Source organism: Enoplosus armatus, chromosome 7, assembly GCF_043641665.1.
Source record: "Enoplosus armatus isolate fEnoArm2 chromosome 7, fEnoArm2.hap1, whole genome shotgun sequence".
In the NCBI taxonomy this organism is placed as follows: Eukaryota; Metazoa; Chordata; class Actinopteri; order Centrarchiformes; family Enoplosidae; genus Enoplosus; species Enoplosus armatus.
In genome coordinates this window covers 9,355,780-9,381,709 of record NC_092186.1, presented here as the reverse complement: position 1 = coordinate 9,381,709, position 25,930 = coordinate 9,355,780, and the positions used below count along the sequence as shown (strand labels likewise).

The 25,930-nt window shown below is 43.3% G+C and overlaps 2 protein-coding genes across 2 annotated transcripts; one reads left to right on the top strand and one right to left on the bottom strand.

Annotated features, from left to right (window-relative positions):
* Positions 1-1,857: 1,857 nt before the first annotated feature.
* On the bottom strand, positions 1,858-4,723 carry LOC139287720 (uncharacterized). Its single transcript, XM_070908884.1, has 6 exons — positions 4,658-4,723; positions 4,292-4,334; positions 2,628-2,799; positions 2,368-2,441; positions 2,149-2,225; positions 1,858-2,064 (listed from the first exon to the last, which is right to left on the bottom strand). The coding sequence occupies exons 1-6, from the start codon at positions 4,721-4,723 to the stop codon at positions 1,921-1,923; spliced, it is 576 nt and encodes a 191-aa protein (XP_070764985.1). The 3' UTR covers positions 1,858-1,920.
* A 1,093-nt stretch (positions 4,724-5,816) lies between these two features.
* On the top strand, positions 5,817-9,292 carry mmachc (metabolism of cobalamin associated C). The gene is made up of 5 exons (XM_070909371.1): positions 5,817-5,906; positions 6,580-6,777; positions 7,279-7,431; positions 7,551-7,727; positions 8,446-9,292. The coding sequence occupies exons 1-5, from the start codon at positions 5,817-5,819 to the stop codon at positions 8,626-8,628; spliced, it is 801 nt and encodes a 266-aa protein (XP_070765472.1). The 3' UTR covers positions 8,629-9,292.
* Positions 9,293-25,930: the final 16,638 nt, after the last annotated feature.

The window sequence follows — 25,930 nt, the reverse complement described above, 5'->3', positions numbered from 1 at the left end:
TATTGATCAAATCAAATCAGTTTAAAAGTGATAATACATCTCAGGTAATGTACAGGAGAAGAAATGTCTTAAGGTTGCTGAATCCTTCTTAAGTAAAATTACAGAACGTCACCTTAAAATAAAGGTGAGAGGTCACCAAGACTTAGGTCAGATCCTAATTCATTGTCATCATGGAGATAATCGTCATCATCATCATCATCCTCCTCCTCCTCCTCCAGATCTGCTGCCGGACCAGCAAAGTCGCTCCGTCTGGACTGCACGCTCAGACATACTCGCGGCTTCTGATGAAGAGCTGGCAGAGGTGAAGAGCAGAGAAGGAGCAGTTACTTTGTGTGTGTGTGAGTGAATGAGTGCCTCCTGTGGGATTAGGCTGGAAGACATTCAAATGTTTTCCCATAACACTGTGTGTGTGTGTGTGTGTGTGTGTGCGTGTGCGTGTGCGTTTGTGTTTGTGCGTGCGTATATGTGTATGTGTATGGATACAATCGTAAAATTAGCCTGGCTTCATGGGCCCAAATCACTCTGGGAAACATTTAGTGCAGAGATTGTAATCTCTTCCGGGAACATCAACCTTCTGTTACAGTAAGTCTCAGGGGTGAGCAGTGCGTGCGCTAACACACACACAAACAAACAGGGTAACACATTTCCCAAGAAGTGACTGGCTTCGCAGAGACCGTTTGAGAGGAAATGAGAGCTTTACTGCTTTATCTGCAGATGGAAGAACACAGTAGGTCTACAAACTTGCTCGCAATGGTGCTGTACATCTCCAGATTACATTCCTCATTTCTAATTTTCTTTCATCTTTTTACTCTTCTTCTCTGCCTTCATCATGGAACATCCTCTTGTGATATATTTAAAAGAATAAAATTTTAGGAAATGCGCTTATTCACTTTCTTGCCGTGAGTGAGGAGAGAAGCTCGATACCACTCTCATGTCTGTATGTTAAACATGAAACTACAGCCAGGAGAGTTAGCTTAGCATAAAAACTAAAAATGGAGGGGAAACAGCTAGCCTGGCTCTGTCCAAAGATACGTTATATCTTATTTGTTTAATCAAAAACTGAAGTGTAAAAATGACACGTCGTAGTTTTATTTGATGCAGGACTTCCTGGGGTCCTGTCCAGAACAGATATGAGAGTGGCATTGATCCTCTCATCTAACTTTCAGCAAGAGAATAATATGCATATTTCCCAAAATGTCTAACTATTCATTTAACTAACTGTATGCTGAGATGGCAAACAGACGATTGCTCCCCTCGCTGAGTCAGAACTACAGGGCTGAATCAGAGTGAAGGTTGAGCCAGATGTGTGGGGGAGGGACGGGAGGGAAAACTACATGTCCAATCTTGCTAAAACCGTCATCAGTCCATGCCCATCTGGCGCCCTGCGTCACGTTCTCTTGTGATCCAATTGTCAGAACATGTTTGTGTTGGTGTACATGAAGGTGGACAGAAGGCTTGGGAAAAATGATATGATGTAAACAGGTGGTGTTGATGACTCAGCATGCCGTACTTGAGCACCTGTAGGTGCACAAGGAAACCATGCTTGGGTGCATTCGTCCTCACCAGGGTCTTTGTCGTCCAGCCAAGACAGATCATCTGAGCTGACCTCAGCCAGGCTCGGTGTTGGGCTAAAGTCTTCTGAGTCAGAGTCCGGCTCTTCAACTTTGACCCCTCTGCTGCGGCTGTGAGGGAGTGGGAGTGGTGACGCCCCTGAATCAAACAGAAAGACCTGGTTAAAGAGCTCTATCCTGCTGTGTGTGCGTGAGTGTGTGAGCCAGAGAAGGGAGAGAGACTTGCCGGATGTGTGTGCTGACAGCAGAGGAGTCGGTTCACTTTCTCTGAGAATAAGTCTCCTGACCTCCTCCTTCAGTTCTGACACAGTTGTTCTGTTGAAAGAGATTCATTGCAACGTATGCTAATTCACCCCAAACACGCACATACATGCACACGCTCACGCGCGTACCTCATCTGGCGGACCTCTTCTTGCGTGCGAGAATACTGAGAGACAGTCTTTGCCAGATCAGTGCTGTGAGTCCTGTAGCTGTCTGTCAGCTCCTCCAGTGTCTGAACAAAGCACACAAAGGAAAGGTTAAGGATCTGAAAGAACACACAAGCAAACACAACCTGTGTGATACAATGTGTGCGTACCTTGCAGCTGTGCTCATACTGCCTCCTGGTCTCTCTGGTCTCTGCCTGCTGGAGGAACACATCCTCCTCCTGTCTCCCTGTCAAGAGGAAAAGAAAGAGCAGACGTTGTGAACAAGACTCTGCTTGCCTTTGCTTTGCAGGGCAGCACTGGGCTTAGGACATGTGCAGTCCCGCAGAATCAATGCAAGGGCATGATATATGTGTGTGTACGTGACTCACTTAGTCGTGTCTTCAGTTGGTCCACCTCTCTCCGCAGGTGTTCCAGCTCCTCTCGGTGGAGCTTTGAGCTGAAACTGGAAAAAAGAAAGAAAAGTGGTGATAAAACTGTCATTTTCAATTCGGTCATACCCGTCTTCCCCAAAATGAAAATGTCACCCAGACACCTTCCTAGTAGCAAACTGAGGCGTAAACATTTTCCTGTCATTTTCAATTTTGAGCAGGACCTATCATCAGTTTAGTCTGCTCCACCCCTAATGCACCTCTCCTCCAGGTTGCCTAGCGACGTGGCTCTGGTGAAGTGTCCCCGCAGACTGCTCAGCTCACGTCCAACCTCTCTCCGCCACTGCTCCATCCTTCTCTCAGCTCCTGGACTTTGTCCCCTCCTCGATTCGTCCCCCTCTCTTACCCTCTCCCTCAGCCTGCGAACCTCCTCTGGAAAAACAGGAGAGATTACTATGAGGAAGGGATTTTGTCCTCCTTTAGCAGCCTTGTGGACAAATCTGAATAATGTATTAATGTCGTTAATTATAAATGAATCCTCCCTTGATGAGTGTATTTTGCTTTTTCAGACAGTAGAAGGGTGGGGAGAGAGTAGAGAAGGGACAGGGGTGGGAGCTTTAGCCTGAACTGAACTTAGGGCAGTGGTGAGGCAGTATTCTTATACATCAATATATAACTGTACACTTATTCATTTGGCAGACACCTTTGTCCAAGCAACGTACAAATGAGGTACAATACAAGCCACAGTGGATTAAGGAAGGAAAACAATGTGACATTTTGGCAAAATTAATGTAAATAAGTGAGATCACGTGTGGAAAAACATGGTAGTTCCTATCTCTTGCTAGTGGTTCTGTAAGTGCTGGTGGTTGACAAAAGTGAGACGACATTTTCCTGTACTGGTTCCACTCTCCATCTTCTCCCCTGAGATAAGATAAATGAAACTGATAGTAAGCAGCAATCATAATGGACACTGATCAAAGTGTATTTAATGCACACTAAAGCAGAGGAATATTTCCTGTTTTTCGTTCCTGTTTTGGAGCCGTTATGCGCCATTTAAAAATGAAAAACAATTCTACCCAATATGCAAATACTGCCATCATGTCAATTATTTACATAGAGTGTATATAGCATTTCAACCACAACACAGTGGACCCAAAGTGTTTTATATGAGGAACAAAAAACAGCATGCAGCAGCTTGAAAAATGTGACTGTCCCTGGGCACTGTTTATTTTTCATATGTGACATGTTAACTGAGTTTGGGTGTGGCCATATTAAAGGTGTTGAATCTGATAAGAATTCCTTTCTTCTAGTTGATAATAAATGGAGTCAGGTGTTGCTGTGAAGGGATAATGTGACCCAGTATAAACTGAGGTAAGTAGTCATAGTGCAGTAGATTACCTTGTAGTGTCTGGATGTGACATTGTTGAGTGTGTCTCTCCCTTTCCGTGTCATGGAGTTTCTGGGTGAGAGACTCAATCGCCTTGAAAAGACATTAGAAAAGAAATGTGGGATTCTGTCAATGCTTAAAACAGTATAATACATTGAATAAATCTTGCACACCTGGCTCGATTAAACAAATAGTCCCACACCTGGCTCTGTATCTGGAGTTGGGACTGGATAGCAGCTAGGTCTGCCCACTGAACACCAGGACTGAGAAGGGGGGGAGGCTGCCGGAGAAGGGGGGCTCGAGGAGGAAGAGAAGGAGGGTCCAAATCTAAATCACAAATCCTCTCCCTCACTGGGAACAAATCTGGAGAGGAAGAGGCATGTGAGGGAGGCTGTTCCCAAAAGGCTGAAAGCAAATCAGATGAGTTAAAACCACTGTCACTGTAAAGTTTGAAAGGGTGGAAGTTACACACACACACAAAAACACAGGCAATTTCCCCTTTTAGTCATATTCAGAAACCTACAATAGTTCACCCACCTTCTCCTCCTTTGGCAAATTTCCCTGGTGAGGTCAGTCTCTCCTGTGGACACATAAAAAAACACTTTCAAATTCAAAAGGGAATTTCCAAACTCTCACAATCAGTACGTATCTTTAATCTGAACAACTGAATTACACTGTTGAAAGTTTAGTGGAGCATTACTGCCATCTACAGATAACTCCAATAATGGCAATTTATAACTGACCACAAGACCACAGTGAAGGCTCTCCTGTGTTGTACACGCCCTTCACTGATGTAAAACAAAATATGACTAAAGGTGCAGCAAGGCCACACATAAAATAATAAGCTCCTGTTATTTCCATCAGGACTAATACATTAAGTGAAGGATATTTGGATCTACTCACCCTCATCTTTGCAACGCTGCCATCTGCTACTGACAGGATAGAGCTCAGCTGATTGTCCCAGTTCATGTCTGAGTTGAACTAGAAATAAATGCATCACTCATTAGCAATAGTCGGTTAATTCTTGATCCTTGGTGCAAAAACGTCATGCAAGACAGTGCTGTTGAGGCCTGACGGTGACATGAAAAAGCCCTGTATGGATAATAATACAGTAACTTTAGACGTGTTATGTAGCTGGTCGGTGCGGCAGCAACCTAGATGAGATCTATGACACCTTGCGGGAGATTAAATTACAACAGACCCCGGATATTTGCACGTGAGTAGTGACGCTTATCAGCTGCTGCTAAAAGTAGCCGAGGTGCCAGAAAGTGCAGAGGTGTCTGATAATGTAATGAGCCTACTTAATTGATCTCCAGGCCCGTGGGGAACGTCCCTATCCAGCTTCCAGGAGCAGACAGATTTAAACTGGAAATGGTGCAGGACCCCCGCCACTCCCACCCCCCCGCTCAAGGACACTTCAGCAGTGCAGATGCTGGCTGCCAAAAACCCAGCAAAAAGCACACTACACACGTCAAGATAACGCCAAGAAGAGGCATAGCAAACGTTAAATATCCAATGTTGTCGCAATGTTAACCTATGCTAATTTCAGTTAGCAGCAGCTAAGAGAGACCTTTTTTTTCTCAGCATTACGTTACTGTCTTGGTTGGCAATGTAATTGTTGACCGTCTCTTAGACACAGAGTGATGTCTTCTTTTGAAAATATCATACAACATGTCGCTGGAAACGCAATACATACTGTTTAAGGACAACGAAATAACTGTTTGTGTTAGCTGGCTAATCAAGCTACTCACAGAAAAACCCTGCGACTCCACTTTTAAATCCAGGAGCCCAGAACAGCGACGTGATTGCGTATGACGTAGCCGCAGGGGTCTTCTGGGTATTGTAGTAGATGGTTACTTCACTCTTTTGTCACTAAATTAGAGAAGCACTTTAGTAGAATTTCTCGGACACACATTGTGTTGTGTATCGTATGGTAGCCACTCGTTTTGTTAGAAGAAATCATTGCAGAAAAAACACGAGTCTGGCTTAATTTCTGATACTGATTAGCCAAAGAACACCATATCCCACAATCCAAAGCTTTGTGTTGACGTTACGTGCAACTATGGCGGCTTCCACAGTCAATGTGGAAGATATAACAGGACTGCTAGGGGACCATTTATCAAAACTTGGATTTGAAGTCTACCCTCTAAAGGTATTGTGGCTCTAATTTCTTTCTAATGTGTAGCTTTGACAGCAAGAAGGTACGGAGCCCCCGGAAGGTCATGGGGGGAATTCAATCACCACAGCCAGACAGAGCAGCTTCAGATGTGCTCACAGCCAGTGGCTGTTTACTGTCGGAGCTCGGCGTCTTGAAAGGAGTTGTTGGAAGTGGAGGTCACCCGGCTGCTGGGGAGCACAGGAGCACACTCCCTGGAAGCAGGTGTGCTAATTAGGTAGCTGCCACAGGTTCACTGTCCACACAGTGTCCTGAGTTCATTTATTGTTTGGTGAGTGGGAACACTTTCGAGAGTTTGGCCAGGTTGCACGCTGGGTGCCATTTAGGTTTCGGACTTTCATTTAGTCCTGTAGTTTACATGCTAGCTTGGACTGAGAGATGAGGAGTTGAAATGGCCAGTAAAATATATTAAAGGTGGTAAAATTATTTAATAAAGGTTAGTTTTTCACCAACCCATGTAAATTATTTAATATTTGCCTGCTGCATGTATTCAGATCCGAATCCAAATAATGATCTGAATACATGCAGCAGGCAAATATTAAATACAATAGATACAATAGATGTGAGTGATGTGTTTCTCCTGGTGCTTTCCTTTTCTTGCTGGACTGCTTGTTACCGCCTCTGTGCCTCCCTGACACCATGTTCACAGGCTGGTTGGTATAACTCGGTGCTGCCTCCCTCCCTGCGCCTGGCTTACCCAGATGACAGCCTGGCCGTGGTGGTGCTCAGCACTCCTGCCATGTTTGAGCAAGCCTTCCTGCCCTTCCTGGAGGAGAGGGGCTGCCGGGGGCTGTCTGACCCTATAGACCAATGTGTCAAACACTGTGTCTCTTCTGCTGTCTACCAGGTGAGTCTGTGTGAGTGAATATCCCGGCCTTAAAAGCGGGGCAGCCAGACAAAAACAAGTTTGTATGATTAGTTGGGAATAAGGGTGGGGGGCGATTATGCATAAAATCTTCCAATGTAATTTTAATTATATACTTTTAAATTACAATATCAATACATATTTTGATACAATAAATTGTCTCAATGAATAGATGGGAATGTCTGTTTTTGGCTCACCCACAATGGTCCAGTAACAGAGGTATTAAAGGGATACTGGCTGTTTTTAGTTGGTCCCTGTGAAAAATATTGTCATGTATATTAATGGGTTTTTGGAGGTGACTGGGTACATGAAGACTGCAACAGGAACAGGAGGCCCAATAGGGGCCCAATAGAGTATCCCCCAGGCCCCACAGTATTAACTTTCTGGAAAAATCATCAAATACAGTTAGGGATAGGATTGAAACTATAACCATTTCCATAATCAGGCTGTGACCCCTAAATATGCCCTCTCCCTGCCCTGCAGTGTTTCCCAGGACAGAAGGTGGATGTGAGGTACGACTACGAGCTGCTGCCCAGCAGGAAGCCAAAGTTCTTGGCGCAGACTGCGGCTCACGTGTCTGGAGCAGCTTTCTACTACCAACAGTCTGATGTCAGAGACCAACCCTGGGCTGAAAAGGTAACACTGTTCATTTATGAGGGATCTAAATGGTTAGTTGTGGTGGATATTTTGTAGTGCAGTGTTTGCATTCTCGTCTCCTGACCACTGTTTTGTTTATCTCCCACTGTCACCTGCAGAAGATGTTCGGAGTTTGTGTGCATCCGAAGTATGGGGGCTGGTTTGCCATCCGAGCCCTGCTGGTGTTTGGAGGTGTGACGGTGGGCTCTGAGATGGTGCAGCCTGCTCCTCCTGATTGTGTGCCTTCCAGAGAGGGCAGGATACAGCTGCTGGAGGCTTTCAACTTTCACTGGCAGGTAACAGGACCTTAGCACTGTAAGCCATAATACCTGTGACACACACACATTAAATAGACACCAGGGCATACCAAACGTTGCTATATATATATATATATATATATATATATATATATATATATATATATATATACATGCATACATACATACATATACATTGTAAATGTGTTTTCTATTTTTATATTTTGTACATACTCTTATTTCTAAATTTACGCTGCTTTCTAATCTTGAATGGGAGCACCGGCACTGTACAATTTCCCCCCAGGGATCAATAAAGTATTTCTGATTCTGATTCTGTTTCATGCCAAAGACCTCCAGACAGATGGCCTTTAGATAAGAGACCCCCATCTGTGGAGGTTTTGTTGTCCCTTAGGCCCCCCTCCTGGGAAGACTTCAGTTGTCTGTTTACTCTGTCTGTAGGTGGTGAGATGACAATAAAGAGTGAAAGCCGTGTTTCATGAGGAATTTAAAATGTGTCTTTGTTGACCATTTCTTTCTACATGTTGAGAACCTGTGTTAAAAGTCTTATTTCAGTTTTATTTACAAGCACGTTCTCACTTTTTTTCTATTGAGTCCTAATGGAATCTGGATTTTGGTAAAATATTTCCTGTGATTCTAAATACAGTTTCCTAATGTTAAACACAGTTGCAGTGTATGTTTTATTGGGTTTCCATCACGTAATTAAAAAAAGTCATTCAGAGGAGTTTTGTGTCGTCAGGACTGGAGCTACAGAGACATCGTCCGTCCAGTCCAGACCTACTCTCAGAAACAGAAGGACTACTTCTCCACTGCCCCTGCTCAGCGGGCCGCTCTGCTGAAGACGTGGGGCTTCCTGCCGAGGGCAAGCGATCAACCTGATCCGACCTCAGACACACAGAGCCAGCTGAACGGACATGGCTGAAAGACAAGAGCAGCTGCAGTGCGGAAGGTTTGCCCATCCTCTCTGAGCACAAACCTCCACTGCTGGACAGACGTTTTAATTAAACTTAATCTTGATCGGCCAGCTGCATATTGAGACCCGAGATGGGATGTTGAACTAAGCTTGTAAGTTTCTGGCAAAAGCAATGTTATGGTACAAGGGATACTTTTCAAGGACTTGCATATGAACATTTACTGACTTATGGCAGCTATGATGTTTTTCATCATCTGTTCACACTACTGAGTACAGGCAGCTCCTCTCATGGAAACCTGAACATACTCAAATGTTGGTATGCTTTAAACATCAGTGATGCTGTTTCAAGACTTCAAGATCCAATGTGATTAAACCAAATTATTTTTGGAGAATGCACTGTATGTCCTTGCTGCTTGTGTCATACTGTAACACATAAACTATAGCCGCTTAAGTAGCAACAGTGACTTTCGCGTCTCACATGGTGTCATTTGATTATTATTTTGAGTCATTATTATTGACTCAATATTAACACAAGTGGCTTTAAGAAGGTTGCATCACCAGCCTGCCTTGAATTCGTCATCTGTATCTTTACGTGCCGGTACTTGATGACAACAGAGAGCAAACACTCTGGCTTTTTTACTCATTTCTAGAATATTTGTATTTGTTTTGATAGTGAAGCCACGAAAAATAAATAATAAATAAAAATAGTCAAGAAATGTGTGACTCCATGGGTCTGATTTTAACAAATGTTAAACTCTCTAAGTAACAGTCCCTTGCTAGATACTAATATGCTTATAAACAAAAGGAGGAAATCAAACACCATGCTTAAGAAGAAACCTTTAAGGCATTAGTTCCCCATTATTAAAAAAAACCAAACCCAAACCATGTTCTCATTTACCTCTTGTGGTGGTCAACAGTTTTCAGTGCAACAACTTTATACTGAAGAAAAAGTCCCAATGAAATCTGCACACAGCAGAGTGGATTATCCAGAGTAATACTGTTAAATGCTAATGCTGTATCAAATAATAATCCATTCACTTCCATTGTTTTGGGTTTTTAATAACATTTAAACAAATCAATGTTGGTCATATTAATCAGTGGTTTTTATATTTAATCCATATTGTAACTTCAAAACAGAAATCTGTCTATGACACATTATGTGTCTGTGTATAGCAGCTAAAATAATATCTGCATGTTTATTTGGTCTTCTAAGAATCAAAAGTGTATGTGTTATCCATCCATCTCATCTCTCTCCAGTATTTATTGGTTCTGTTGTTTTGTCCTTGTCTCCAGTTTACCTGACACTCAGCTTGATGCATTATAGATGTGAGCTGCCTCTGCCCCCCCCTCCCCGAGCCTGGTGACAGACTGAGTACTTTCAACTGTGACTAACCCCTCTGTTAGTGATTCAGCACCCCGCACAACACTGTGACCCTGCATGCACTCCGTTTGTCATTCTTTTTAAAATGATCTTAACAAATTAAATTCACGCAGACGCACTAAGACCACCAAGCAGTGAGGGGTAAAGTGTGCTCTTCTTCTTCTTCTTCTTCTTCTGTCTGAAAAGGTACAGGAACAAAGTTGCTGACTGTGTCAATCAGCAGTTCTGCAGTAGAAATTCAGTGCAGGTCAAAGTCGATTGTTCGGCCTCTAGATGTCACTGTTCTCCTCTTGATAACGCAGAGTGAGGGTTTTGCACTGCTGTCTCTGAAGCATCTGCAGATGTTCAGCGCTCAATAAAGTCAACCACTGACCTCAGATAACTATCAATAAATATATATATAAACTGTTAAGTGAATCTTCCATAACTGATCTTGCATGTGTTACCTTCACTTAAGCAGCTTTACTGTACTCTCACCTTTGACTATCATTTGACTTTTTGTCTATCTATTGCTTCATTTCACATTTTCTCTTCTTTGAAACACTCCGTCTCTCTCTCTGTCTCTCTCTCTCTCACACACTTTTACTGCATCCCTCTCCTCACCCCCTTCTCCCCTCCCGTGCTACTCTTTCTCTCTATCTATGTACTGAATCAGCATTTCAGAGCAGTATGCCGCAGGCCTGCAGAGAGGCAGACCATGGAGTTAATTATACTCCCACAGATACTCGATTTCTCCTCTCTCCCCCCTCTCTCTATGTGTCTCTCTTTCAATGTATACATCTTAAAATCAGTTAACTCTGCCCCCCCCCCCCCACAAGCTTCTAAGGCTGCCTTAACATCCACAATAGTCTCATCCAAATGAATGTCATCATTATTTCTTCATGTTCTTTCAGCACATTCATATTACATTACAGTTATGATGCATTTTTTAGCAGAGTTTGCAAGCCACATTTTCCAGGCCGTATATCACAGTGCAAAACTAGACAACAAGACCTGAACAGGCACAGACAACTTTGGGTTTTCCTTCTTCCTTGCCGTCTCTCTTTGCATCCTTTCCTCACTCCTTTAATGCATCTGGGAAGGTGGAGGGATAATTTTCTTTGGAGAAATCTGACAGAGTGAGAAGCCGAGCATCTTGTAGTTCTCAGGCTCTGTAGGTCTCTGAGAAGGCTGTGAGCTTTGTCCTGTGTGATGAGTACAGCATGCCTTGCCAGCTGTAGCTGGGAATACTCTGATATGTAGTAGTTGGACATTTAGGTTGCACGTCAGGAGAGAAGCAATAAGACATGGTTAGTCAGTTAGGGAGGGGGATGCTCCTGAAGATCCAGCTCCCTCTTTTCCCCTCGCTTTAGTATCCTGCAGGACTCAGTTGTCTCCACAGAGCTGCACTGCCAAGCTCTCGTGGCTCCTGTGTTTTTGCTGGTCTGCAGAGGCAGTTTTGCACTTTGACTGTTGTGGGACACAGAAGGTTACCTGCATTACACTGCTACAGACAAGAAACTAGAAATACGAACACACCAGGGTCCCGAAGCAGTGAACAAAACAGATTACAGATATGTTCAGACTCTCAGATTTATGTCATATTTTGTAGTTTTACAGAATGCTGCATTGAACAGTTTAGGAGCTAGTTCCACAGCAAAGGCTTGTAAATCCAATAAAAGGTGGTACTTGATTGCTTATAAAATAAAATGAAATTAGAATCAGTGTGTCAGGAGAAACGATGTTAAAAGTCCGCTGGGTGCTGCTCTCTGAAATCCAAAATCCAAAGACGGAAAGACAATGACACGTTTGTGCACAGCAAGAATTTTCTGGGTGCTGAGATGAAAAAGAAGAGAAAGAAATGGGAAAAAAAAGAAGATGAGTGGTGTTTCATGAGTTGTGGATCAGTGAAGCAGTGTTATCCGCCCACAGACATCAGTTAACAAGAAGAGAGGGGAAAGGCCAGCAGCATACCAGCAACAGAGGAGGAACTGAGCGCTGAGTGGGGGGAGGAAGAGTCCAACATGCAGAGAATTTAGTCCAATTTATTATTTAATATTTACATGACTGTTTGGTATTTGAAAATGAGGGAGAAAAGGAGACTGAAAACATTGAGATGGAGATCTGTGAGAAAAAGAAAAGAGCTTAATTATAACTCTGTTCTCTTTCTCTATTTCCTGAACTTCCTCTCTCTGCTTACTCTGACAAAATAGTCTCATATTTTCTCACAGAGCCTGTCTCTCTCTAAACCACTCCGCCTCAGTGTGTGTGTGCGTGTGTTTCCAGAGGTTTTAAATATTTAAAACCGTCTCCTTATCAGTTTCTTGGATTAGCATAATTAACTAGTCCTCTGCCTCAGAATTCCCCCCGCAGCCAATCGCTTGTTGGCTCTTGTTGCAGAGGCCAATGGGGAGGCCAGTGGATGGCAGTGCGAGCGGCCAGCCAAGGACAGAGGGGTCTGAAGAGAGGGAAGGAGTGGTGGGCAAGAGGGGAGGTGTCCAATTATCTCACAATCAGACTCAACCAGGCGATTAAACTAGAAATCCCTCCCTTCTGCACATGCACAAACACTTAACCTGTATTCATTATGACAAAATCTAATGAATCCCATGCATGACATTCTTTATCATATTGCTCAATGTTCTCTGTCCTCACTACTCCATCTATCTCTCCCACAGGCACACACACATGCGTCGAACATGACAGCATAGCACAGCTCATTTAGTCAATCAGACAGAAAGGCACGAGATCGTCCGCTGAGTCCACATGCAAACAGAAGACTCTCATTCCAGCAATTAGCAGCGACTAATATGTGCAGCAGGCAATGACAGGGCAAGTGATCACGGTTGCTCATGTAGTGGAAAACGCTCCGAGCAGCCTCCCAGCTATACGGATGTCCACATGTGTATATGATCTTAGTCACTGGTAGAGTGTGCCTGCCTCTCTCAGGGGAACAGCAACATACCAGCATCCACCTGACTCCCCATCGTCTCTACTATAAACCAAGCATCAAAGAACAGTGTGACAGTCAGACAGGAGAGAAGGATTAGCCCGAGCTAAGGTTCCCCTTACATAATCCACCGGTTTAGATTAGCTTCATTCCCCTGAGAACGTGATACATTTAACCCTTTGAAAAAGGAGAATCGCAGGGTCACAGTATATCTATAGCAGAGACAGTCCTATCGCACCTCTCTGCCGTTTATTTCTAATTTTCGAAGATGACACAGGAGACGCAAAAGATAGTTTTCCTTTATGATGTAACGTTTATGTCTTGGTGGAGATGGCTGGAGTTGTTTTGGAGTACGCACTACTTCCTGTGGTTCAGTTACGGCCTGTGAGAGTTCAACTTGAGTTATTATTATTAAGTAAATTAGTTAAAGCGAGCTTATGTAACTTTGACAAAACAGCAGCCACAGTGGGGATAACTGTAGGTAAAACATAGTGTAACCGCAGCACAATAGTTAATGAACTGACTGGGTAATATCAGTTATGCAGCAGTCTAAAATTAGCTAACAGCAGCTAACATTAGCCACCACAGGATGCTGGTCATACCAGACTGATTTGTCCAACTTAAAAGGAAACTCCACTCATTTTACACATCAAAGTCTGTTTACAGGTGTTGGGGAGTCCTACTGTATATGTGAAAAAGTTGTATAAAGCCTTTTGTGGCTCCAGAGGGGGCTGTGTGAAATCTGATACATTACCTCAAGTGATGTCACTTGAGTCAGCGATGGTTTGGGCCGAAGAAAGCTGAAGTTGGAAAATGAAAACAATCTGTGTGTGTGGAAGTCATCTCGGCTTGAGGCTAGCGGCTCAAGGCTACATTAGCTGTCAGCGGTCAATTGCATTGTGGGTAATGAAGGCACCAGGTTTTGATAAGGAAGAAGAACAATTTCTCCGTCTCTGCAGTTTTGATACTTCTTTTCAAAACTGTCAATTGCGAGTCTGAGTATGTTATAGGAGTGCAATGCTAAATCGGTGAAGTACTCTTTTAACCACAATCTGACAAAGTCGGCTGTGTGCAGATTGAAGGTTTGCGACCAGTGACCTTAGCTTAGCTCAAATTCATGTCTATAGCATCAAGCAGCAACTCCTCCCAGTAAAATTCGAATATAAGTAAACCCAACATCTCCAACACTGAAGGTTAAACACTTCATACTCACCATGCTTACCAGGCGCATGAGTGTTGATTGTTTGTTTATAGTGAAGAAAATTCTACAGTGCATTTAAAGTCACAATAGAGAGGAGGCTACTTCTTACTGAATGATTGCAATTAGCTCCATCCCTCGCATGGCTGGTGGGCTGCTGTGGTAACGGCTCACATGGTGCTATGAGTTAATTTATCGCTATGCATTAAGTATTACATCACAGCTGCCGATGAACTCTAAATCTGCCACTTATACTGGATTAGCTCCTTACTACTTTGGCTCTGCTCACAAGAAACTGAGGAACCACATTTACATCATCCATCTCTGTTTTGTTCTGGATGCGTTTCTCATTCTTTCCCTCTGTTTTCTGTTGTTATATCCATGGGTGGTGGAAGATGTTTGGTCACTTATTGCTAGATCCTCCCTTGTTTGCCTCAGTCCCTTTCACTTCTCCTCTTCACATGCCCCTCCAGCCCCCCAGAGAGACCGGTTTATTGTGTCGTGTTGCCAGGCTATGGAGGAAAATTATGCTCACTCTCGGTTATCATTACCTGCGATTACTCTCTGTGGCGTCTGTGGCTCTCTCTGTGTGGGCTCCGAGTAATAGCATGGCTTAGAGAGGCAGGGAGGACATTTCTCTTGTTTGACAATGTAGCTAGTAGACTTAGTACACTTTTCCCACTCACTAACTTGCGTTATAGTGAACTGTACTGATTTGAACACATGACCATCAAGAACAGACTGTTTTTATTGAGTTTAGATGGGACATGCAGTGGATTCAAACACTTCAGTCTCGACTGCTGGACATAAACCATGATAAACCAAAGAAGATCTTGGGAATCAGGGTTGAGAATGACCTGTTGGCCTAAGCATTAAATGGTGTGTGTGTGTTTGTCTCTACCATCCACCCACATCGTCCAGTGTTTTGCATCCTGACCACAGCATTGTTGCTGTGTGCTGCAGGCTGAGAAAACACTCTATAGGTACTTTGTATATGTGACAACGCCACCCTGGGAATTTCACCCAGAGAATAATCACTCACTTTACAGATTCTTGTAATAAGACAAGAGCAGAGACATGAGTTTCCAGTTTAAAATTGATGGTCCTTTATTTAGACAGAACTTAGTTGGGGCGTTAGTCAGGTCAGAAAGTGTTGTCAGTTAAAAGACAGTTTATTACAAAAAAAGATTTTAAAATCCTCTAAAAACATACCATACTAAGAGTCGTTACCAGTACAGGCAGGGGTGTCAGGGGAACCTACAGGAAACCAAAAAAAAAAAAAAAAAAAAAAAAAGACACGTTAGAATACACAGCAAATTAATCATGCAACTGTAATAATATTTACACTATATTAAAAAAACAAAAAAAAAAAACAGGAATTTGACATAACATGCAACCAAAAGAAACCAGAGGGGGAACCCTCCACCTAGTGACTCACCACCTGTAAGCACAAGACAGCCAACCTGTACTGGAAACTAACAAAACCCCACAATGTTACAAATTCCCAACAAGGACAGCTCACAGATATTGGTCTCTATAGAAAAGAAACAAAAGAAAACAACAAATACCTCCTCGCACCATACAACCCCTGCTTAACTTAAATGCAGGGGGAAAATCAATAAATCCAGGAAGCAAACTAAAGAAAACCACAGATCACAAATTCATATTAAAGAAACAAAGAAAACAAAATCAGGTAACCGAGAATATCCAAAGAAAATTAAGGGACAAAAACAGCAATTGCCCAAACTCCTCCTTTGCACATACAGCATCTAGGTCAGGCAGGGGTCGACATCTTTTTCCTGTTCCCAGTACAAGAGGTACATGTCATTAAAGAGTATAGGGTGGCATATATACATACACATACACACAGAAACCCATACCTTATTACGCATCAATCCTTCAGACAATCATGAGGCCAGGGGAGTGAGGCAAGCCTGCTGCAGGTTGCTTGCACTCAGATTTAAAAAGGGAGCTGGCAATTAGTCGCACCTGGTTGTTGCGCATCAGGGTGATTGAAAGGTGTGGCTAAACCGGGAAGGGGAGAGGAAAACGCTACCCATCACATATATTTTCATGTAAATTATCTCCATCCTGAGAGCTGCATTGCCTCTACATTGTATGGCTATTATCCAGTTTTATTAAGTTGATATTTCTTGTAAAGTGCGTTATAAATCCCCTCAGATGACTTAAGCGCTGCTCCCTTTCAGTGTTTTGACCTTAAAGTCAGAAACGGGCTGATTTGGAGTGACTGGGGACAGGCGATTTAGTCGGATTGGTAGTTTAGTGCCAGTGAGCAAGTGAGCATCACTAAGTAAAATATCCATTGTAATGGAGATGCTCACAGGGCAAAGCTTCGTCCAACCCAAATACTAAAATATTCACGGCTGATGTGGAAATCCATCTAAGAAAGCAAGTAGAGCCTGCAGGCTTCGCTTTCAAACCCTTGAGTGCTCAGTGCACCTGTCGTCCACCATTCAGCGTCAATAAGTGTAATGGGAGAACAGATGAATTCATTAGGCTCAGATTGACCTGCTATGACGAGCAATTTAGTTTCAAACACAGTTAGGCACCTGCGGGAGAGAGGAAATTAGCATTTTAAATAGGGACGATTATAGGCCAGGCCACTGTGTGTGTGTGTGTGTGTGTGTGTCTTTGTGTGTAGCTACGCACACAGACATCTCCTCTCTACTCACTTACTTGAGTAACACATCGCCGTGGTTTATGCGCTCTGAAATATTGACACAACATAATGCTCTCCTCCCACGCCTCAATGCACTTTTTATAAATAGAGTGCCGGTGCTGAACGCAGCTGGAGAGCACTTCTGAGAGCACTTGAATCTGACACAACACAAAGAAACCACTCTGCCCTACTCCTACATTTAGCTGGCAGGCCTTGCAAAATAGTTACCAGTGTGAGCATTTAAATTACAGATGGCTTTGATATGATAGTTACAGCACATCAGCTTTAAAGAGACATGGGCTCAAACAAAGATTTATTCAGTTTGGAATCAAAGCTTACGTTAGTGTACGCACAAGTGGTTTAGTTAATTTAGTTTAGTAGGTTTAGTTAATCATTTACTAACTCCAAAGTTGTTGTTTTTTTCTACAGCTTTTATTTATTGCCTTCTATTTGAGAGGGATATCCAACTGGACAATTTCTAGCCATGCTAGTGGCAACTGTCAGGTGGATTGCTTTGAAATGTGGTTCAGACGTTTATGTTCCCCTCAGGAAGAATTGTAATAACTTCGGCAATCCCAGGTCTAAATATTAATTGGTCCGATATTTTGATTTATCACCACATACCTGCAAAACTAACGGCATGTTTAGTGCTAATTAGCAAGTGTTAGCATTAACACGCTAAACTAAGATGGTGAACATGGTGAACATTATACCTCTTAAACATCAGCATGTTAGCATTGTTACTATACGCATCTTAGCACGCTGACGTTAGCATTTAGCTCAAACCACTGCTGTACAACCTCACAAAGTTTTTATTGTTGTTTAATTCTTTACTATAAATGAATGCTTTTTCAGGTGATGTTCATGATGAATGGAAATGCACCACGACACAAGAAGACAAACAAAAACAAATGAAACCAGAGGACAGGACATAATATCTTTTATTGCAATTAGTTTAGCAATGAAGAGAAGGGTAACATGTTATTGTTGTACTGTCCATAACTGAAAATGATAATAATCAAACTGTTTTGGCCCTCTAATTATATGAATAACATCTAACTTTATCTTTTTTGTTCTGATTTGTTTTGCTGTCTGTAACCTATCAGAGAGTGAGAAGATGTGTGCATATGTGTGGGTGGGATATATGACTAGGTTCTACTTAGAAGGCAATTCAGTCCAGCATGCAAATGCGCTCCCTGTGATGGCACTCACTGCGTTAAATCCATTCGCACTTTTGCTTACGGTCATGACTTATCTCTCTCAACGTTTGGAGTGACGGAAAATAAGTCATCTCCTTTTTGTAACAGGCCAAGGCGCTCAAAGAGGGACTTAAGATAAATGACTGAGTTCCCCCCCCCCCTGCTTGCTTAATATCCCACCTTGCATGAGACGTCAGAGAGCGATTCTTCTGACACAGGCGCTATTTATATGCATCAGCTGAAGAACAGCGATGAAAGATCACAGCAAAGGATTTTGCATATACCAATAATGTGTGCTTTTAATCTTTTCAAGGAGAGCTTGTCACGTCAAATGTGTCAGCTTCATCACAGCGGAGAGTAAAAATAGCTTCTTAGAGTGAAACCAGCTTCTTAGAAAGCACTTGTTGTAAAGCGTCTCATTCTGATGATGTTGGATTACAAAAAGTTATAGCAGAAGCGAGAACACCAATAAAAATAATAATGAAAATATCAATGATAACAATAATTATACAACTAATACTAATCGTCAGTGTTTTTTGGGGGGGGTCAGGGCCAACACCAAGGGAAAATGAGTTTCCCATGGGATTTGGCATCAAGAAGCGTATCAAGCGGATGGGCAGCTGGTAATACATTCAAGGGAACTCCATATGTCTTGAAGGCAGTGCAGAGTCTCAAATTAAAGGACCAGGTTGAACCTCGGTGTGAGTAATCTTCCCTCAGGTCTTGGAGGGTGCGGAGGCCTTTAACATTATATCCTTTAACATGTGAATACCTCTAGAACCCACATGGAGGGATTGCGAAGGAAACGGATCCAGACAACGGTAACTTGTTGTTCCAAATCGGTGATAAGTCATGGAGCATGCATGGAAAGGATAAATGTTTTTCAGTACAGATGTAGTGTGAGACACAGTGGGGGCAATTGAACTTTCAAGCCAGATGTTAAAAGATATAGAATGAAAAGCAAAGTTTGAAGTTAGGGAGGGATAAATCACCAATGCTGCAAAGTAGAAAGACTGATCTTAGCTAACGGGAGCACGGAGAGTAGAAAGTTTACTGGAGGAGCCACATTCATTTGAATAACAGGAGCCCTGACCATGGAGGGTGACGTCAAGAGGAGACCAGTGATTCAAGGCTCTCTTAATGTTTTCTAGAGCTGCGGAGAAGTTGTCAAAGCTGTCGGAGTTTCCAAAAAGTTCTTCACTGCAAACAAGGCTGAGACAGGTTTTCATTTACACACATGCACACACACTTTCAGTTCGGGCTGAGTCAGGCTTGTCGAGAGCTACAAGCATCTGCTCTCCCTCACACACACACACACGCACACAAACATGCACACAGACACACACATATACACACACACACACACACACACACACAGTTCTCATGTCAGATCGATAGTGAAGCATCTTGGTGAAAAGAGGGAGGCCCATGTGGAGGAGAGGAAACACAGAATCATATCTCTTCCTCTCCTCTCCCGTTCTTCCCGTCTTTTCATCTGCTCTCTTGTTGTATTGATCCTGCAGTTTTTAGCTGCAGCCTCCAGCATGATATCTGACCCTGCTTTTTATAAGATATTTCTCTTTTTCTCTCTCTGCCCTCTCTCCCCCCTCCTCTCCTTGGTTCATTAAAGCAAGTTCATCAAAGCCTGCTAATGTCACTAATTGGTGTCAAGCATAGTTGCTACTTTAACAGATTTTCCCCCAAAACATCGGCCGAATAGTGCACTGGTAGCTTAGCTCATTTTAAGTCATGGCATGGGGTTTATGTCATCGTGCTCTTCAGGGAGATTGTTAAAGATAGGGAAGTACAAGGTAGATAGTAGTGAGAGACAGAGTCATCTGCTCTTTGTGCTCTCTTGGGAACCAATAAAGAACACAGCCAAACTCATCAGCCCACCACAGACTTGAACAGAAGAGGAAAATGGGCTGGAGTCTCAGAGTGCTGTGAGTTACTGAGTTTGTGATGGTATCCTCCTGAAACAGGAGAAAGTGCTGGTGAAAGAGGAAACTTTACATAAAGAGTGTTGCACCAGTTATTCAAATGTTCTTGTCTTTTCTTTTCGGCAGATGACTGACACACCTCCGTGTTGTCCATTTCAAAGCCGTCAGCTGCACCTGCTCGACTGCTTACCGAGTGTCAGTGGTTGTGTGCGTTTCATCTGAGTGGGTTTCTACTTGGCTATATTCAGTGTCTCCTGAGAGGAGGTGGAATAGGATCAAGAGGCCGTCCATCACACATACCACAGCTACTATAACTGGCCTCGCAAAGTGCTGAGCCAGCAGTTTCTGAGGAGAGGGCATGTGAGAATCTATCCTATATTTGTGTTTTGACAAAAATGCGAGGTAAGCGTAAATGCTTAACATTTCCCAGAGGTTGAACAGGTGACCCTCCCTGGATGGACCTGTTCATGCAGAGGAACACATTTCAATCATGAGACCTTCTGCTCCTCAATCAGGCCTTCTCCATCCTGTCCAGGTCCTCCACTTCATGTTCAAACTGTCTGAAACCTCTACTCTATAACCAGGAGCCTCATTTATAACTGCTGAATACACACGAAACAGGACTTTAAAGATCACAAAAAACATAAAAAAAACAAGACCCACGTGGACAGTATGAATATTTTCAGAGACAGTGGAAATTGGTTATAAAGATGGCATAGTGAATTAAAACCAGATTTTATAATGACGCTTATTACACATTAAATTTCACTTTCAGAATCTGTAGCAAAGGGATGAGATTTTGGTATCGTAAGCGTTCTGGTTTCCATTTGTAGTCCGAGTGGTATTGGCCAATCGCACTTGAGTGGGCTTTGGTTGCATGTATGTAAACAGTTCACATGGAGAACAAAAGAGGAGCGCAGGAAGTCTTGGGGCAGCCGCTGGCTACACCGGAAGCCCCGAAACATTGGCCATTGCCCCCAGAGGCTAAATGAGTTGATGGGTTCTGGGATTGCCGCCCCCTCACTTCTTACATACTGGCTCCACAGCCCATTCCCAAACCCTGAACTCACAGAGAGGACATGCTGATGTCCACACTTGGACATGTCTGTGGAGATGATGATGCCAGGATACGTCAGGTGGCAGGTTTCTTTAAGCGAGCCAAATCAGATGATCCTTGTGGATGTACTGTACCTTTTCATGCAGAGGCACTCATTTCAATCACGAAAACCTCTTCTCTTCTCCACAATGAGCAGTTCTCCTCCACATCCAGGCCCTCTCCTCCATGATGAGACCCTCTGTTGTAGCTGTATCCACATCCAGGACTCACACACATACACTGCCTCTTTCTCCTTACTTTCTCACAAACTTAGTCACACGTTCTGGTGCAATTAGACAGAAAATAATACACTTTGTATTCATGGAGAGACCCACTTATTGATGACTTCACAGTGTTTGTTTGTCTATGTCTTTGAAGAGTCTCAGACTGTCAAAACAGGACTCAGGAAACAGTTTATTATGTTGATCTAAATTCCAAAAGGAGTTCAGTTACTTGTCTCAGCTAATGTTTTAATTTGACACCTCGGTGCAGCACCAGAATGACAATTATGACACTTGACTAAGAGAAAAAGAGAGAGGAGGAGAGAAAGTAAAAGACATGATGAGACCTCATTAAGGCGTGTGCGCGTGCACCATCATGTGTGCAGCACAGTGAGCATGATCCAGTCTTTTTTTGTGTTTTTCTCCGCGTGTGTCTGCGTCAGTGTGTGTGTGTGTGTGTCAGTGCGTGTCAGTGTGTGTGTCAGTCAGAGCAGATCTGGGAAGCCCCTGGGAGGGTTAAGTAGGGAAACAGCAGAGATTGAGGTGGGGAATTCTCATCAAAAACGTCCAAATCAGGAAAGGTGTCGACAAGAGCCACCCTGCAAGGGGACAGAGGGGAACAGAAGCGTTGGGTTGGTGTGTGTGTGTGTGTGTGTTTGTGGGGTGGTTCACTTGGAAGAAAGATGGGTCAAATGTCTGACATAAGGGTGGTAACTGCATGGTGGAGAGGAAGGTAAAATACAAAAGCGGGAGGAGTTACTTTGAGATTACTAACGGGGTGTATTTGTAGGGGCTCCATCTCAGGGGCAAGGTCGTGTTGAGAGGGGTGAGGTGCTGGTGATGGCGGGGGGGGGGGGGGGGGGGTCCTTGGGGGCAGTCCTGTGGTAATGAGCTGTTAGTCTCGGAGGAAGACGAGCTCTATTACAGGAACACTGAGCTGCTATTCTGAGGTTTAATCTGAGGCACAGCGGCTGGTTCACCTTCTCATGACGCTCAGCACAGATACACGCTCTTCCTTTGACAACCTGCTGAACGTAAAAGGGAAATGAGCACTGCGATCTTTGAGAATCCAATATAAAAAACAAATCTGGAAAAATGTTCCTGTCGTGTGTTAGATCTGAGCTCAGCCTGACACTTGAATAGAGGATGGCAGTCACTGTGACACAGTTTTGTCAGAGTGAGATTTCTCCATTTTCTTCACATCAGTTTGTTTCACTCCCATTCTCTCCCTGCCATCCTCCTCTGCGTCTGTCCAAAGAAGGTGTGGGAGTCCTGTTGTATAGGTTTTTCAAAACGACCTTGCAGGCACCACCCTGTCCTGCCGGCCTCATCCCCGTTTCTCTACAAGTTCAAAGGTTCAGTTCTGGAGGGAGATCTACCATCAGACGGCCAGTCAGCAGGTCAGCAGGTCGAGGTCAGAAAGCCAAGCGTCTGCTGGGGACATTTGTCCATCATTTTCACTTGCGCTGGGGGCACAAACAGTACTGTGTCTTATCCCATCATGATTCACAAAGTCAGTACATTCTGTGAGCCATTGTTCAGAGGGGACGTGAAATGATTTGCATAGTTCTTGTTTTATACCTCACATAGTATTTTCTTAAAACAATGTGATGATATTGAACTGCACTATGGGAAGTGTAGTAATATTTAGAGCTTGACCCATAGCCACTAAAAGTCAGAATGTCTTCTGCTTTGATTTTGATTGATGTCTCTTGCGAGTTCCCCAACTTTATGGAGGTGCAATACTAGATCGCTGGAATATCTTTTTAATGTTAAATTAAAATAAATAATCAAGTTAATTTAGTGGAACATTGACCCACAAAATAAAATACATTCTTTACTTAAAAAATAGGATTATCATTACTAATAATTTACATTTTACAACAATACTTTTACTTTGTTGAGTTTTAGGAATTGCAGAACTGCTTGATGAATCATTGAGTGGTAAACTTGACACCTGCTACTATTAGAATGACTGTGCAGGTTTCTTATGAGAGTTATGAGAATATTTTATGTTGCTGTTAACGCTGCGGCGGCTGCCCGAATCGGTTGGATGAACCGAATCAAAGGAATTTCAAAACAAGCCGAGATGGACAGCCACATTCTCGGTCAATTTCCTGCCTTTGCTTGAGCTCAGTAGCTGCAGCAGAAAATACAAAATAAAGTAATGACTCAACCAACTGCACACATTATTTTGCATTCTTACTAGTTTCGAATTCTTGTTACAGAACGGTAAAAGGAGAGGAGTAGATTTTAGCCGATTGAAATGGTTCCTTGTCCTTGTTTTTCTGCCTCAGCGTGTCAGTGTGACCTGGTGACACACTGAGCTGTCAGGATCGATTGAGGCTCCTTGGAGCTGGCAGCAAAGACCGGGCCTGGCATTCTGGCTTTGGCATGCCATGTCTGGTCTACCATCCCTCCTGAGAAAGCCCACAGCCACAGTGACGCACCGCTAACCAAGTGGGGCTGCAGCACAAACACTACTTTACCTTCTTTACATCTGCACAAACACATATACATACATAAACACACATATTTTACACCATTAGCTGGGCTGCCAGGCTTAACCTTCTCACCTAAAGTATGTGCTGGATAAACTCTCCTCCCCTTGTGTCACTCTTTCTACCTCCCTCAGCTGTGTGTTTGTTCCTCTCTCTCTACATTAAGTGCCAAGTGAAGACGGCTCCACTGCGGTATCTGACCCATCCTGGCAGAGGTGAGGTTGGATAATAAAACCGCTGTTCCTGCCAAAAAAGACAAGAGATAAGAGAGGAAGGCAAAGCAAAGGAGAGCAAAAGACAAGACAAATAAGGAGAGAGAGGTGGAGTGGGAATCAAAAATTAAAAAACAAAGAGGAGAGGAAGGAAACACTGGGTCCATGGAGGAGGCGGAAATAAGAGCAAAAGGGAATTAGAGAAGTAGTGAGATAGAAAAAGACACTAATAGACAAGAAAAGGGAAAGAAGAAGTGCAGTTTCGGGTTGATAAGGTTTGAGTGAGGCTGCAGGTGCATTATGTACCTCTCCTCTCTTTCCCTCCCGCCCCTCCATCCCATCTTCGGTGCCAGGGCGTTGGTGCAGAGGCTAAATCAATCACCTCTCTGCCCTCCTTGCCTCCGTCTCTCCATCCACACATTGTGCTGACATAGTAGGTGTACTTTTCCCACATCACCGTAGGACAGGGAAGTCAGGAAAGACCCAAAGGAGACACATTTCAGACAGAGTGAAGCCACAGTCGTTGGTTAAACATCACTATCATTTTAATAATAGTAAAAGATAAAATGTTACTTAATATAAGTTACTGCAGTTTTTAAATAGCCAGAACCGCGAGTCATACAGAAGCAAGTTCTGTGTAGATTCATACAATAATAGTCAAGAGTGTGTTCAATGTGTGTGTGTGTGTGTGTATGTGAGTGTGTGTGTGTGTGTGTGTAGGAGTGCGTAAAGCCAAAGATGAGAGACTAGAAAGAGAAGAGCTACTGTAAATCAGACAACCATGATTATAGGTCAGTGACTGTTACCAGGCTGTGTGTGTGCGTGTGTGTGTGTGTGTGTGTGTGTAGGCCCCATATAATATAGGTCAGAGACCCTCAGGTGCATTGCAGCTCAGTGTTGTGTTTGTTTTATTTCATCTGTGTGAGAGCACACGGTATGTTTCTAATGTTTAGAAAGTGTGTCATGTAATGGCGAAACATCTGTCCGCAGCCTTGTTGTGACCTCTGACCTCTGTGTCTCTCTCTGATAGTCACAATGTGGGCATGCTGAAAAAGGCGCTTGTTGTCACTTTTCACACCTGATACTGTTTTTTATTTGTCCACAGCCTGAAACCTGTTAAACCACAGCGTAAAGCATGAACAAGAACTTAGTTCTGGCTCATTTGCAGTAATTTTTAGCTAATAAATATAGAATTATATTAAATACTGTCTTCACTTCAAGTTTAAATTGTACTATGTTGACTTTTCTAGGATGGACATCTAGTCTGACAATTATTATTTTCTCCTTTTAGTACAGTTACTTAGTGACTGGTCTGTTTCACACACAGCCCACTCGGCGTCTACTGAAAGAAATCTCTCTTTCGAGTAAAAGTTCCTCATTAACTCTTTGCACTTTTTCTACTGTACGACGACCAACGTTAAGAGAAGACTCCCGTATTTTTCAACTTGGGTCTTGTGGCCATTCTGACTCATGCTAACTTTACTTTGCACTCCCCAAGCTACCGTTAGCTCGGTAGATCCCCATGCAGTTGGCTACAAAAGCTGAGGGCCTACTTACTGTGTTGACTTCCGTTGGACTAAGAGACAAGCATTTGATTTGATGTATGTAAAATTCAAGTTTATTTGGAAAGCTTGCGCAGATGTATGTTGTTTTGAGTCACATTTCCTGAATCTTTACAACAGAGGTGAGGAGTGCAAAGTTAGCATGACCCATTAGCCACAATTGCCAAACTTTGAGAAGGAGACCCAGGTTGAAAAACACCAGAATTTCCCTTTAAGTCTCACAACTTTCCTTTCTAGCATGGCCATCTATTAATTGTGTTGTCCTTTATAGTACAACCAACCAGTGAGTCCCTGCTCTTCTCTTCTCTTCTCGGGCTCCTCTTAACGCCATTCAAGGGCAAGCAAGCAGAGGGAATCCTGCTGACAGCCACACTCTCCTCTGCTCCCACACA

What these genes read in the sequence shown, in the direction of transcription:
- LOC139287720 (XM_070908884.1), bottom strand. Translation starts at nt 4,723, where the DNA reads ATGAACTGGGACAATCAGCTGAGCTCTATCCTGTCAGTAGCAGATGGC. An exon ending in ATTTGCCAAAGGAGGAGAAG is followed by an intron (nt 2,800 to 4,291) that starts GTGGGTGAACTA and finishes CTGTTTTTCCAG; the next exon opens with AGGAGGTTCGCAGGCTGAGG. An exon ending in AGTATGAGCACAGCTGCAAG is followed by an intron (nt 2,065 to 2,148) that starts GTACGCACACAT and finishes TGCTTTGTTCAG; the next exon opens with ACACTGGAGGAGCTGACAGA.
- mmachc (XM_070909371.1), top strand. Translation starts at nt 5,817, where the DNA reads ATGGCGGCTTCCACAGTCAATGTGGAAGATATAACAGGACTGCTAGGG. An exon ending in ACCAACCCTGGGCTGAAAAG is followed by an intron (nt 7,432 to 7,550) that starts GTAACACTGTTC and finishes TGTCACCTGCAG; the next exon opens with AAGATGTTCGGAGTTTGTGT. An exon ending in CTTTCAACTTTCACTGGCAG is followed by an intron (nt 7,728 to 8,445) that starts GTAACAGGACCT and finishes TTGTGTCGTCAG; the next exon opens with GACTGGAGCTACAGAGACAT.